This window comes from Dendrobates tinctorius, unplaced genomic scaffold (genome assembly GCF_039654945.1).
Source record: "Dendrobates tinctorius isolate UK_male_01 unplaced genomic scaffold, ASM3965494v1 ptg000022l, whole genome shotgun sequence".
Taxonomy (NCBI): Eukaryota; Metazoa; Chordata; class Amphibia; order Anura; family Dendrobatidae; genus Dendrobates; species Dendrobates tinctorius.
Window position 1 is genome coordinate 10,956,560 of NW_027361690.1, and position 15,737 is coordinate 10,972,296.

At 50.5% G+C, this 15,737-nt stretch overlaps 1 protein-coding gene across 2 annotated transcripts in view; it reads right to left on the reverse strand.

Annotated features, from left to right (window-relative positions):
- DMXL2 (Dmx like 2) overlaps window positions 1-15,737 on the reverse strand; it is a 224,507-nt gene that overhangs the window by 79,755 nt on the left and 129,015 nt on the right. For both annotated transcript variants that reach the window (XM_073568443.1, XM_073568442.1), the window contains exon 29: window positions 15,124-15,305. In XM_073568443.1, the coding sequence (XP_073424544.1) occupies window positions 15,124-15,305 (182 nt within the window). The remainder of the gene's footprint in view (window positions 1-15,123; window positions 15,306-15,737) is intronic.

The window sequence follows — 15,737 nt, forward strand, 5'->3', positions numbered from 1 at the left end:
GATAAAAAATAAGGCAAAGGGAGCAATGTAGATTCATAACCTTCAAATATTTTGTCTGCTAAACAGGGAAGCGGATGATGCACATTGCAGCTACGTCATTAGATACAATTAGCCTCCATGTCTGCTCAATTACCGAATAGATTAAAAATGATGCTCAACTAACAAGACCTCTCGTGCCCTCATAACTTCATAACATAGCCATCCTGACAAACACTGGCTTCTACATCCAGTGGATAAACTAATCTCATTTTACCCACACAACTCTGTATTGCGTGCAAGCCACAATCAGGTGTAGATGTAGAGAATAGTGCAAAAGTTGGGATAGAAAATGACACTAAATGGGTGGTTCATTAACCCTACCTGTATTATGATTTAAGCAAGTGTGGAAAACACTGTAAAGTAAAAATGCTTTAACCCCTTTACCCCCAAGGGTGGTTTGCATGTTTATGACCGGGCCAATTTTTACAATTCTGACCACTGTCCCTTTAATAACTCTGGAACGCTTCCATGGGTCCCAGTGATTCTGACATTGTTTTCTCGTGACATATTGTACTTCATGACAGTGGTAAAATTTCTTTGATATAACTTGCGTTTATTTGTGAAAAAAAAAAAAGGAAATTAGATGAAAATTTCGCAATTTTCCAACTTTGAATGCTCATGCCCTTAAATCACAGAGAAATATGTCACACAAAATACATAATAAGTAACATTTCCCACATGTTTACTTTACATCAGCACAATATTAGAAATAAAATATTTTTTTGTTAGAAAGTTATAAGGGTTGACCAGCAATTTCTCATTTTTACAACACCATTTTTTTTTGAGGGACCACATCACATTTGAAGTCACTTTGAGGGGTCTATATGATAGAATATACCCCAAAGTGTCACCATTCTAAAAACTGCACCCCTTAAGGTGCTCAAAACCACATTCAAGAAGTTTATTAACCCTTCAGGTGTTTCACAGGAATCTTAGGAATGCTTAAGTGGAAACCACTCACAAGTGACACCATTTTGGAAACTAGACCCCCCAAGGAACTTATCTAGATGTGTGGTGAGCACTTTGAACCCCCAATTGCTTCACAGAAGTTTATAATGTAGGGCCGTGAAAATAAAAACAGGATTTTTGGGTTGCTTACCGTAAAATCTGTTTCTCGGAGCCTTCATTGGGGGACACAGAGACCATGGGTGTATGCTGCTGTCACTAGGAGGCTGACACTATGCACAAAAAAAGGTTAGCTCCTCCTCCGCAGTGTACACCCCACCGACAGGAAGATATCCAGTTAGTGAGAAAGCAGTAGGAGAAGCAACAGAATAGAGAACAAACAACTCAACTGTAAACCTAAAACACATAGCAAATAACAGGAGTTGTAAAACATGGGAGGGTGCCGTGTCCCCCAATGAAGGCTCCGAGAAACAGATTTTACGGTAAGCAACCCAAAAATCCTGTTTTCTCTATCGCCTCATTGGGGGACACAGAGACCATGGGACGTCCCAAAGCAGTCCCTGGGGAGGGAAATCAAACTTCCATCAGGCCAGCGGACTCACCACCGCTGCCTGCAGAATCCCTCTTCCTAGGCTGGCATCCGCCGAAGCGTAGGTGTGGACCCTGTAGAATTTCACAAACGTGTGAACAGATGACCAAGTTGCAGCTTTGCAAAGCTGCAGAGCAGAAGCTGTGTGGTGCACCGCCTAGGAGGCACTCACTGCCCGGGTAGAGTAAGCTCTAATTCCAGGAGGGACCACTCGATGCTTGACCCGGTAGGCTTCCAAAATTGCCGATCTGATCCAGCGAGCAATAGTAGCCTTGAAGGCCGGCTGACCTTTCCGCACATCATCTGTAATGATGAAGAGAGAGACTGTGTTCCGCAAGGGAGTCGTCCTGGCGAGGTAGACTTTCATCGCCCTGACCAGGTCTAGCTTGTTCAAGGAGCGTTCAAGAGGACGAGTTGGACCTGGACAAAAGGACGGGAGAACAATATCCTCATATAGATGGAAAGTGAACACCACTTTAGGAAGGAAAGAGGGCGGAGGCCGCAGGACCACCTTATCCTGGTGGGGTACCAAGAAAGGGGAGCGACAAGAAAGGGCCGTCAATGCCGACACGCGCCGGTTGGAGGTGATGGACACCAGGAAGGCAACTGTCCAGGAGAGAAGGGATAGGGAAACTTCCCTGAGAGATTGGAAGGGTTGGACCTTGCAGAACCTCGAGAACCAGCTTAAGATCCCATGGATCCACAGGCGTGTGGTACGGAGGTGCCGCATGAGCCACCCCTGAAGGAAGGTCTTGACCTGCGGATGGGAGGCCAACGTCTTCTGGAACAGAATGGAAAGGGCCGAAACTCGACCTTTTAAAGAGCTGAGGGCAAGGCCTGCATCAAGGCCTGTCTGGAGGAAGACCAGGACAGAAGGGAATGAAAAAGGACATGGGCGGAATGTTATTGGCCTCGCTCCAAGTGAAATAGGCCTTCCAAGTACGATAATAAATTTTGGAAGACAAAGGCTTCTAGCCCGGATCATGGAGTGAATAACCCGATCCGAAAAACCTGACCGTTTCAGAACCGCGGTCTCAACAGCCATGCCGTTAAATAGAGCAGCTGAGAATTAGGGTGGCAAATCGGACCCTGCGACAGCAGATCTGCTCTGTGGAAGCTTCCAGGGGGCGTCCGCGAGCAGGATGACGATGGCCGCGAACCAAAATCTTCTGGGCCAATCAGGAGCGATGATGACGACTGGAACCCCTACCGACTTGATTTTCTTCAACAATTTGGGAAGAGGAAGGGGAGGGAAAAGGTAGGGGAGCTCAAACTGAGACCAAGGAATGGTCAGAGCATCGGCGCCCCTGCGAGAGGATCTCGGGCCCTGGATACGAACTGTGGGACTTTGCTGTTTAGGCGAGACGCCAGCAGATCTACGTCTGGAGTCCCCCAACGACGTCAAAGTTGATGAGACATGTCCGGATGTAAGGACCACTCTCCCGCTGCGAGACCTCGCGGCTGAGAAAAACGGCGGTCCAGTTGTCCACGCCGGGAATGTGCACCGTGGAAAACGCTGGGACTGATACCTCTGCCCAGTGAAGAATCTTGGACACTTCCGCTAGAGCTGAGGATCTTCGTGACCCCTCCTTGGAGATTGACATATGCTACCGCTGTGGCATTTTCTGTCTAAATTCGGATTGCAGACCCCTGGGAAGCTTTCCCCAGTGAATGAGACAGATAAATCGCCCGTATCTTGAGGACGTTGATAGGCAGAGTTGTGTATTGAGTCGACCACCGACCCTGAACAGCGTGATTGCGAAACACTGCACCCCAGCCTAAAAGACTGGCATTTGTTGTCACAATCTGCTAGTGAATCGGAAGGAATTATCTGCCCAGAGAAAAGAGAGGTGACGCCAGCCACCAATTGAGGGATTTGTTTGACCCGGGGCAAAAGGTGAATTCGCCGATCCAGGGAAAGGACAGACCTGTTCCACCGAGACAGGATGGCTTGTTGAAGCGGTCTTGAGTGAAATTGGGCAAAGGGAACAGCTTCGGCTGTCGCCACCATCTTACCCAAGACTTTCATGGCTGACCGGAGAGATGGAAGTGGTGTGCTCTGCAGTGACCGTACATCTCGCCGCAGAGAGATCGTTTTCTCTAGTGGGAGAAAAACCCTTGATCGACGGGTGTCGAACAATAGGCCTAGAACCACAAGACGTTGTGTCGGAACAAGGCAGGACATCGTTTGTTGACGAGCCACCCTAAATTGGACAGGGTGTCGAGAATGATGGGAAGACTTTGGCGAGTCTGGTGAAAAAACGGAGCTTTGATTAGAATGTCGTCGAGGTACGGAAAGAGGGTGAGGCCTCTGATTCTCAACAAGGCGATCAACGCCGCCATGATCTTTGTAAATACTCTGGGTGCGGTGGCGAGACCGAACGGCAGTGCGACAAACTGGTACAGGACCTGGTGAAATGCGAAATGCAGGAATTTCTGATGGCCGGAAAGGATGGGCACATGCAGATAGGCATGTTGAATGTCTATTGAGCACATGAATTCCTGCGCTTCCATGGAAGCGATTACTGAACGAAGTGACTCCATCCTGAAATGTCGTAGGCGGACCCTCATGTTCCGTAACTTGAGGTCCAGGATGGGCTGGACCGCTCCGCTTTTTTTTTTTATATATACTACAAAAAGGTTTGAATAAAACCCTGTGAAACGTTCTGACTCGGAAACGGGCACAATCAGCCCGGAACTGAGGAGGGAAGCGATGGATGCAAAGAAACCTGGAACTAAGGCAGGGTCTTATGGAGGTCGGGACTCGAAGAAATGATCCCGGGGCCGAGAAGCGAGCTCTATCTTGTATCCTGAGGATACAACCTCCCCGACCCAAGAGTCTTCTACTGAGGCAAGCTAGACGTCTCTGAAGAAAAGGAGTCAACCGCCCAGTTGTGAAGGCGCCTCGGGGTTTCGTTTATAGTCATGCTGATGTGGACCGTCCAGTTCTAGACCTGGAGGATATGCCCTGGGAGGAGTGAGATAGACAGGAGGGAGTGGGCCTAAAGAAGACCTTCTTGCTATCCTGGAGTGCTTGCGGCCTTTGTTGGCTGGAAAAGGTTTCTGCCGTCGCGAAGCAGCGGAAGGACCGAAAGGGCAGAAACTGATGCCTTGGAGGAGGTCTACGAGGCTTGGACTGAGGGAGAAGAGAGCTTGTGCCTCCAGTGGCGTCCTTAATAATCTGGTCCAGCTGGGATCCGAAAAGACGCGCTCCCTGAAAAGGCAGATTGGTAAGGGACTTTTCTGAAGACAAATCCGCATGCCAAGCCTTGAGCCAAAATGTACGCCGGATTGCTACCACGTTGCTGGACGCTTGAGCTGTGCTAGATGCAGCAACCAAGGAGGCAGAGACCAGATAATCCCCTGCATGGGAGATTTAGTTGGCTAGCTCAGCCAAACGCTCTAGCTGGGCTTTATCTAAAATGCCCTGGCGGAGATCCACCGCCCAAGTAGCTATGGCTTTAGCTATCCAAGTTGAAGCGAAGGCAGGGCTCAGCTCCATCGCAGCCGCTTCGAACGCTGACTTTGCTAAGGATTCTACGATCCTATCGTTAGAATCCTTCAGAGACGCCACACTTGAAATCGGGATGACCGTGTTGTTAGATAGTCTGGACACGGGAGCGTCTATAGAGGGAGACGCCGACCAATTGTCGGTGAGCTCCTTTAGAAAATGGATACAGCACGCCGAGGCGCTTCCCTCTTTGAAAGCGCCTGGTCGGATTTTCTGTCTCCCTGGTAAAGAGCTTGCCAAACTCAGAGTGTGGGACGAAGACTCTGGAAAGGTGTTTCTGCCCGTCTGAACGAAACCTCCTGATCTGAGGGTTTCGCAGGGGAGTCCGTGATTTCAAAAGTGTGGTAAGTCGCAGCAATGAGGTTCTGTACTCTAACCTTCATGTCCGCGTCCTGGTCCGAATCCAGCTCTAACATCTCTTCGGATGGCGCAACAGAGTATGCCTCGCCTGATCCGTGCTATGAGGAGAGATGGGGCGAGGGGAGGATTCCGGCCGGAGATCCTGCCTGGGCCTTTGCGGCTCATGGTCGCTGGCTCGGATGGAACCTCTTGCGCCCTGCTGGATACTGTAGAAGTGTCCAGGGGCAGCTTATCAAGAATGGCAACTAGGGACTGAGACACCTTAGTAAGATCCGCCACCGATTGTGAGAGAAGAAGCCCAGCCAGGAATGGGGGGTTCACTCTCACGGGTAGCCATAGGGGGCTCCTGGGCGGCGGGTTGAATGGAATTGCAGCAGTCAAGGTCGATCAAGACATAATGAAGGGACAGTCACTGAAGGAGTACCGGAAGGTTGGGGGACAGGGAGGAGGGTGTCAGTCTGCAGAAGCAGAGCTACTCACGGTCCGTAGTCCTGTGGATAACCCCAGCAAGCGATGCTGCACAGCTTGTGGATTTGCAGGGTCGCGAGCAGAGTCCGGCTGACAGGTCAGAGAAAATGGCGGCCGCCAGAGGAGACTGAGGGAGAAGCGCGCTCTTTCAGCGAAGACGAAGGGCGGAGCTAACCGCCGCGCTGAGAAAGGTACTACCCGCTGGAAAAGGTGGGCTGAGCGCTGCGTTGTGCTTAAGTCAAGGCACTAGGAGCAGGAGGAGAGGCGGTGGGCGGGCCTAGGACGGGCAGGAGAGAAGCCCGCCTGAGAATGACGGTGGGGGGCGTGGCCACGACGCTGTAGTAGGCCCAAAGCGAAGCCGGGGCCTAAATTAATAGCAGCAGCCGCCTGTCAGCACGGGGCGGCGCGGAGGTGACGCAGCATGAGCGCTGCCGGGAGAATCCTGGCAGGGGTGAAGGGAGCGGGCTGTAGGGCAAATGTGGTAGCTGCCTGAAGGCGCGGGACGGCCACGGAAGCCCGCAGCGCTACCGCAGCCCCACTCCAAAGAAAACGCTGAAGCTGCGACCGTGCCGTCTGAGGCGAATGGGGCCCAATACTTACCCTGTCCCGGACCCAAATGATACCTGCTGAATAAAGGTACCTTGCTTGTCCTGGATTGAAGTATGTCTGCGCCTCATTCAACCGACAGGCTCTGGTAGGCGAGTGGGTGGGAGACGGACGACAAGGACCATCTGAATCGCTGACACGTCTTCGTGTTGGCGTCTGCCTGGAAGGCTGCTGGTCCTGCTGCGGAGAGCTGTGAGGATACGGGGTGGCAGTACACGCCGTACTCACAGTCTCTTTGTGGGACTACAGATGTGACTGTTCACTCTGTATCCCTCCGGAAAAAACCTGAAAGGAAACGACGCACATCGAGGTAGATATGGGTCTAATGAAAGACCCGTGTCCACCTCCTACTGACACTAAGCTAAACTGGATATCTTGCTTCCTGTCGGTGGGGTGTACACTGCGGAGGAGGAGCTAACCTTTTTTTGTGCATAGTGTCAGCCTCCTAGTGGCAGCAGCATACACCCATGGTCTCTGTGTCCCCCAATGAGGCGATAGAGAAAAATCATATTTTTTTACAAAAAACTGAGGTCCATTTTTTCCTGAGTGTGCCAATACCCTACATGTAATCAGGAGATATTTTTCAGGCACAGTGCAAAGCTCAGAAGGCACGATTTTACTGTTATTGCGCTGATCTCTCCTACAGTTTATTCTTACTACAAAAGGTAGTAATGGCACTTACTATAACAGCATTTAAAATAGGGCTGGATGATTTTCTCACAACAAATGGCATTGTGGGATATAAATCTAGTGATAAAGATTGTATAACTGGTGGAGAAAGGTTGGTGGACCTACACACGTGGTCAAAATTGTTGGTACCCCTCGTTTAATGACAGAAAAACCTACAATGGTCACAGAAATAACTTGAATCTGACAAAAGATGGATTTTTGGTTCTTACCGTAAAATCTCTTTCTTTGAGCCTTAATTGGGGGACACAGAATACCATGGGTGTATGCTGCTGCTGCTAGGAGGCTGACACTATGCAAAAACAAGAAAATTAGCTCCTCCCCGGCAGTATACACCCACCGACAGGCACCAAGCACCTCAGTTGGTGAAAAAGCAGTAGGAGAAGCAACGAGAAAAACTCGAACCATATGTACCAACCCAACAAGGGACTCTAAGACCCAACACGGTACAACTTAAACAGGGAGGGTGCTGTGTCCCCCAATGAAGGCTCCAAGAAAGAGATTTTACGGTAAGAACCAAAAATCCATCTTTCTTTATCGCCTTATTGGGGGACACAGAATACCATGGGACGTCCCAAAGCAGTCCCAAGGGTGGGAACAGCAAAAAAGGGACGAAAGTAACCGAAAGGCTCAGGTCGGCCGGTGAGCCACCGCCGCCTGCAGGACCTTCCTACCAACCACAGCATCAGACGAAGCCTGGGTATGAACCCTGTAGAACCTCGTGAAGGTGTGCAAAGATGACCAGGTTGCAGCCTTGCAAATTTGCATGGCCGAGGCCTGGTGACGAGCAGCCCACGAAGCCGCCACAGCCCGGGTGGAATGAGCTCTTACTCCCGGAGGGGGCCGCTTTTCCTGAAGACGATACGCTTCCAGAATGGTAGAACGAATCCAGCGAGCGATCGTGGATTTGGAAGCCGGAAGGCCCTTCTGGCGACCTTCAGAGATGACCAGCAAGGAATCGGACAGACGAAAGGAAGAGGTCCTGGCAAGATAGACACGCGGGGCTCTAACTACGTCCAGTTTGTGGAGAGACTTCTCAAGAGGATGAGATGGAGCCGGACAAAAGGAAGGAAGGACGATATCCTCATTGATATGGAAAGCGGAAACCACCTTTGGAAGAAAAGAAGGAACGGGCCTGAGAACAGCTTTGTCCTGATGGAGAATGAGGTAAGGGGAACGACATGACAAGGCCGCCAATTCAGAAACTCTTCTGATGGATGAAATGGCGATTAAAAAGGTGACCTTCCAAGAGAGAAGGGACAAAGGAATGTCCTGGAGAGGCTCGAACGGCGCCTTCTGGAGCGCGCTAAGGATGAGGTTGAGATCCCACAGGTCTATTGGCGAATGATGAGGAGGAGCCACGTGGGAAACCCCTTGTAGAAAGGTCTTGACCTGTGGTAGAGAAGCTAGCTCTCTTTGGAAGAGGATAGAGAGAGCGGAAACCTGGCCCTTAAGCGTACTGAGGGACAGACCCGCGTCTAACCCAGCCTGAAGAAACCCCAGGATAGACGGGATAGAAAAAGACATTGGGAAGACTCTGTTATCATCGCACCAACAGAAAAAAGCCTTCCAGTACCTATAGTAAATGCGGGAAGAGGCTGGTTTCCTGGCTCTGATCATAGTGTGAATAACCTGACTGGACAGACCTGATTCCTTCAGAATTGCGGTCTCAACGGCCATGCCGTCAAACTCAGAGACTGAGAATTCTCGTGGTAAAGGGGGCCTTGCGAGAGAAGATCTGGACGGTCCGGAAGCCTCCAGGGAACGTCCGCGAGCATGTTGACCAGTTCCGCGTACCAAGGCCGTCTTGGCCAATCTGGAGCGACTAGAATGACTGGTACGCCTTCCGATTTTATCTTTTTGACCACCCGAGGGATCAATGCCAGAGGCGGGTACAGATACGGAAGTTGAAACTGGGACCACGGAGTCACCAGTGCGTCGCATGCGACGGCTAGAGGGTCCCTGGACCTGGCTACGAACTGCGGCACCTTGTGGTTCATCTGAGATGCCATGAGATCGACATCCGGGGTGCCCCAACGGTCGCATATCTGAGAGAAAACCGCGGGGTGCAGGGACCTTTCGCCGGACGCTAGGCCCTGGCGACTCAGAAAGTCGGCTGCCCAATTTTCCACCCCTGGAATATGGACGGCGGAGATTGTCGGAACGTAACGTTCTGCCCAGCGTAATATCTTGGCCACTTCTGACATTACTTGTTTGCTGCGCGTGCCCCCCTGATGGTTGATGTACGCCACGGCCGTGGCGTTATCCGACTGAATACGGACCGGCTTGCCGGAGAGGAGGGGCTGCCAATGAAGAAGGGCCAGGAAAATAGCCCTGATCTCCAAAAGATTGATTGGGAGGAGAGACTCCTGTGGCTTCCAGCGGCCTTGGGCCGCTTTCTGATGGAACACGGCTCCCCATCCTAGAAGGCTCGCATCTGTGGTGATGATTTGCCACTGAGGCGGAAGGAAGGACCTCCCTTGGAGAACTGACGCTGGCCGTAGCCACCAAGTGAGAGACTGCCTCACTCTGAGAGGAAGCCGAATAGGACGGTCCAAGGACATCGTGGTCTTGTCCCAGGCTGAAAGCAGAGACAGCTGGAGGGGGCGAAGATGAAACTGCGCAAAGGGCACTGCTTCCATGGAGGCCACCATCTTCCCCAGGACCTTCATGCAGAACCGAATGGGAATGGGAGCAGGCCTCTTGAGAGTTCTGATGCCCTTGGACAGAGTTGTACATTTTTCCTTTGGAAGAAAAACACGGGCTAGCTCCGTGTCGAATTCCATACCCAGAAAGGTCAGACGCTGGGTGGGGATCAGAATGGACTTCTCCTTGTTGACCAGCCAACCTAGGCGGCTGAGAGTGTCCAGAGTTATCTGAAGGCTCCGGAGACAGTCCTGGCGAGACGAACCCTTGATCAAAAGATCGTCCAGATAAGGGATGATGAGGATCCTTTTGGAGCGAAGGATGGCCATGACGGTCGACATCACCTTCGTGAAAACCCGGGGCGCTGAAGCCAGGCCGAAAGGAAGAGCTGTGACTGAAAGTGGTCTCCCTGAAACGCAAATCGAAGATACTTCTGATGTTGCACACAAATTGGAATGTGCAGATAGGCATCCCGAATGTCCACCGAGCAGAGAAATTCCCCGGGCTCCATGGAAGCAATCACCGACCGAAGAGACTCCATCCTGAAATGAAGAATCTTCACGTGGCGATTGAGCAATTTGAGGTCCAGAATAGGACGAAGAGAGCCGTCTTTCTTCGGGACTACAAAGAGATTGGAGTAGAACCCGGAAAACCGTTCGTCTGAGGGAACGGGAACAATGACTCCGGCGGAAAGAAGGGAGGAAATGGCCTGCAGAAAACCCGGAATCTGGGCCCGCTGTCGCGGAGGCCGAGACCGGAAAAAACGTCTGTTCGGGAGTGAAGCAAATTCGATTTTGTAACCGGATGCGACGAGTTCTCTGACCCAAGCGTCGTCGACAACGGACAGCCAAGCATCCGCGAAAAAGGAAAGTCTGCCTCCCACCCTGGAAGAAATTCCAGGTGGGGGGTGACCCGTCACTTAGACGAAAATCTGCCGGAATTGGCTCCTGCAGATCTGGAATATTGACCTCTAGATCTCCAGCGAGGAGCGGGTTTGTAGGAAGGTTTCCTCTGATCCCGCTCCCTGGTGGCAGGCGGCCGATCCTGTTGAGTGGCTCTCTCCGTGGCAGAGAAGGGACGAAAGGGCCTGAACGGTCGAAACCCCCTTCTGTTGAAAGGACGTTTTGGTCGAGACTGGGGAAGCGAAGTACTTTTACCTCCAGTGGCATCGGAAATTATCTGATCCAGCTTTGCTCCAAAGAGCCTAGAGCCATGGAATGGCAGATTGGTAAGCGACTTTTTCGAAGTAGTGTCCGCATTCCATGACTTTAGCCAAAGGACTCGGCGTACAGCTACTATGTTGCTGTTAGCCCTTGCTACGCAGCCGGCCGCGTCCAAGGAGGCGGCCAAAAGGTATTTTCCCGCCTGGTTAATCTGATCTGCAAGATCTGCCAACTCGTCTTGAGGAGCTGACGCTAAGATGCCTCTGCGAAGAATTTTTGCCCAAGCGGAAATGACCTTCGCCACCCAGGCGGATGCGAAAATAGGGCAGAGAGAGGCGCCAGATGCCTCAAAGATAGACTTAGCCAGAGATTCAATCTGCCTGTCAGTAGGATCTTTCAGCGATGCCCCGTCTGGCAGAGAGAGCACCGTTTTTTAGGCTATCCGGGAGACTGGAGGATCTACCTCGGGAGCCTTGGACCACTTTGAGAGCAGTTCTGCGTCAAAGGGGTACAGAACGTCCAAGTACTTGCGGCCTGAGAAACGTTGCTCAGGGCGCTCCCAGTGTTTGGATAAGGTAGTGTCGAAATCGTTGTGATTGGGAAAGGTTCGAGACGGAGGTCTGGCTCGTCTAAGGAGAACAGAGCTTTCCTGAGTTGGAGCCTCATCCTGTTTAAGTTTTAGTGTTTGGAAGATAGCTGCAATAAGACTATCGACCATGTCCCGCGTTTTAGAAACGCTGTTCCCCTCTGAGCTAGCTTCCGAATGAGAATCCTCGCCTGACTGAAGGTTGTCATCCGAGGAAGGAGAAGGAGGCCTGGGAGCGGAAGGGCCCTGCGAGCTCGAAGACGAAGTGGACAGAGCCCGCTTCCTAGAAGTCCTTCCCTGTCTGTCACTCTGAAGGTCGCGGTCAGGTGCGGACGACTCACCCCGAGAGGTGGTCGGGGCAGAGGTGGCTGAGGATAGCTGAGGTAATCGTTCTAAGACCTGGACCAGCGACTGTGATACTTTTGTCAAGTCAGAAACAGACTGTGACATTGTAACGGCCCACTCCGGGGGGAGAGAGGAGGGAAGAGCGCCCTCCGCCCGGGACTCCGTGCGTTCCTGAGATGCTGACATATTTGAAGGACTGCAGGGGGGGCAGAATGGGGACGACTGACCCGATGCCCACTTCTTTTTACAGCGCGCACAGGCGTAATAGGTAGCGGTGGGCCTGAAGCAGAGATCCCCTGAAGGGTTGGGCATAAGTAAACTGCACTGATTGGCTGCAGATATTAGGGAATAACTGCCGAGGAGAGCTAATCCCTGCCCCAGAGCCGAGCCTACCGAGATTCTGTGCGAGCAGCAGAAGAAAACGCCGAAGTGTCCCCCAAGCAGCGCAGGAAGGAGTGGTTCAGGCATCAGGAAACGCTGTGCTGGGAGATGGGGGCGGAGCTTAGCGGCCGCGCCGTGATTGGTTAATAGCGACTGGGGAGGGCATGGCAGAAGAGGGGGCTGGCATCCAAGAGAGAAAGAAGCCCTGTGATGGGCTAGAAAGGGCGCGCTGAAAAGAGCGCGCTAAAGAAGGGAGGAGGGAGAGCAGAGGAATTCCCCGCGCTGAGGGGAAAGTGAAAGTGAAAGTGACTCCCACCCTGACGGCGCCGCAGCCCCATGCCCGACATACCGCGCTAAGGATGATCTGACCAGGTCCTGACGCTGCGGTGAGTGAGGGGATCCCCGTAGACTCCCTGGCTAGAGCAGGGAAAGTGAAGGAAGGCAAGCGGCTGAGCGCGCGACAGGCAGAAAAAGGCGGGAGATTCAAACTTGTGGAACTGCAAAACAAGGTCCCTTCTTCTCCCATGTCACTGGAGCTTATGCGGGGCCGGAGGGAACGTACAGGCACTTACCTGACGTCCCAGAAGAGGATGACCACAGGGGCCCACGGGGAAACGGCAGGCCGCTGGGAGGGGAAGGAGTCCTCTGTACCCGCATCCTGCAGAAGACGGCTTGACACACCTGCGATCGCCGTCTTCCTCTCAGCCCTGTCCCGAGAAAGGGGTGAGGAGGGGGATTCGGCAAGGACCAGCCACCTGTCCGTAACCCTTGTCACCAGAAGGTGATAGGGAAAAGTCCTGCCTGCGGTACTGAGAGTTGCGTTGTGGGTGACACCACACTGCTCGCTCAGCCGCATGATATGGGAAATCAGAGTGATAACTATACCCTGTTTCCCGATGGAAAAGAACCTAAAAGAGAAAAGAGGGAAAAATTAAAAAGTTCAAACTAAACCTGAAAGGAAAATTGGATTAAAACTGCGGATCTGGGGAGATCCCGGTCCGCCTCCTACAGACACTAAGCACAAACTGAGGTGCTTGGTGCCTGTCGGTGGGTGTATACTGCCGGGGAGGAGCTAATTTTCTTGTTTTTGCATAGTGTCAGCCTCCTAGCAGCAGCAGCATACACCCATGGTATTCTGTGTCCCCCAATAAGGCGATAAAGAAAGTAATAATAAATCAAAAATCTATGAGAATCATCAAATGAAAGTCAGACATTGCTTTTCAACCATGCTTCCACAGAATTAAACAAAAAATAAAACTCATGAAATAGGCTTGGACAGAAATGATGGTACCCCTGAAAATAACGTGACAAAAGGGACATGTTAAAGCAAGGTGTGACCACTAATTAGCGTCACAGGTGTCTACAATCTTGGACTCAGTGAGTGGCCTGTATAGAGGGCTACAGATACTCCCTGTGCTGTTTGGTGACATGATGTGTATCACACTCAACATGGACCAGAGGAAGCGAAGGAAAGAGTTGTCTCAGGAGATTAGAAAGAAAATTATAGACAAACATATTAAAGGTAAAAGCTATAAGACCATCTCCAAGCAGCTTGATGTTCCTGTGCCTACAGTTGCACATATTATTCAGAAACTGAAGCTCTACTGGACTGTAGCCAAACTCCCTGGACATGGCCGCAGGAGAAAAATTTAAGACAAATCAAAGAGACGGATAATACGAATGGTAACAAAAGAGCCCAGAAAAACCTCTAAATAGATTAAAGGTGAACTTGAAGATCAAGGAACATCAGTGTCAGATCGCACCATCTGTCGTTGTATGAGCCAAAGTGGACTTCATGAGAGACGACCAAGGAGGACACCATTGTTGAAAAAAATCATAAAAAAGCCAGACTGGACTTTGCCAAACTACATGTTGACAAGCCAAAAAGCTTCTGGGAGAATGTCCTATGGACAGATGAGAGAAAAATTGTGAACTTTTTGGCAAGGCACATCAGCTCTATGTTCACAGATGGAAAAATGAAACATATCAAGAAAAGAACACCGTCCCTACTGTGAAACATGGAGGAGGCTCTTATGTTCTGGGGCTGCTTTGCTGCATCTGGCACAGGGTGTCTAGAATCTGTCCAGGGTACAATGAAATGTCAAGATTTTCAAGATATTCTAGAGAGAAGTGTGCTGCCCAGTGTCAGAAAGCTTGGTCTCAGTCTCAGGTCATGGGTCTTGCAACAGGATAATGACCCAAAACACACAGCTAAAAACACCCAAGAATGGCTAAGAGGAAAACTTTGGACTATTCTGAAGTGGCCTTCTATGAGCCCTGACCTAAATCCTATTGAGTATCTTTGGAAAGAGCTGAAGCATGCCGTCTGGAAAAGGCAACCTTCAAACACGAGACAACTGGAGCAGTTTGCTCTTGAGGAGTGGGCGAAAATACCTGTCGAGAGGTGAAGTCTCTTTGACAGTTACAGGAATCGTTTGATTGCAGTGATTGCCTCAAAAGGTTGTGCAACAAAATATTAAGTTAAGGGTACCATCATTTCTGTCCAGGCCTATTTCATGAGTTTTATTTGAAAAGCAATGTCTAACCTTCATTTGTTTATTTTCATAGATGCTTGATTTATTATTACTTTTGTCAGATAAGTTATTTCTGTGACCATTGTGTGTGTTTCTGTCATTAAATGAGGGGTACCAACAATTTTGACCATGTGTGTAGGTCTTTTTTCAACCTATATATCTAGGTAACTATAACATAAGCCAGAAAGCTTATGATATAGTGTAAAGTAATAAGTGATATATGTAAAGTAATAAAGCGTGTACTGTACAGTGGTTATTTTGAAGAACAAAAGAGCAAATAATAGATTAACAAATCAATGTACCTTGGCCACAAAATAGTCCCACATGCTTAGTTCTGGGGGAATGAACTTCTCTTTGTAGGTTGGCCTCTCAGCAGGAACTGGAGGTGGGGTAGCAACATCCTTCACTGGTCTACCAGGCACCAGCATTCTCATATTGAAGCGTCTGCGATGCTTGTCTATTTCTTCAGACAGGGCAGGAATCGCTGGAAGAAAAGAAGACCTCAAACCTTTACTGAGGTGCAGTGCACGCATCCCTTTATTTTTTACTATGGAGCATGCAGAATAAGGCAACCAACTGAAGACTTGCAATAGTGAAGTACAATATAGATAGGAGCAGTGAGAATCTAACACAGACAGGTCACTTGGTCTGTTGCTACATGCAGTAACTACAAGGTGCTTTTACGTGGCAGTTGTAGAAGGAATTGCAAGCACGACAATTGTCACACTGGTTTCTCACCACACACTTGTAACTCCTGCCCTTTATCAATAACAGAAGCAATGTTTTTAGTGTTAAGTAAAGCACTTTCTGCAGCAGGTTGCTCCTCGTTTGCCAATAGCAGAGCACATTGGGGTATCTGCACATCAAAGCTCTTGGTTCCCCCTGGATGAGATACACCAGTTTTGGACAGATCAAC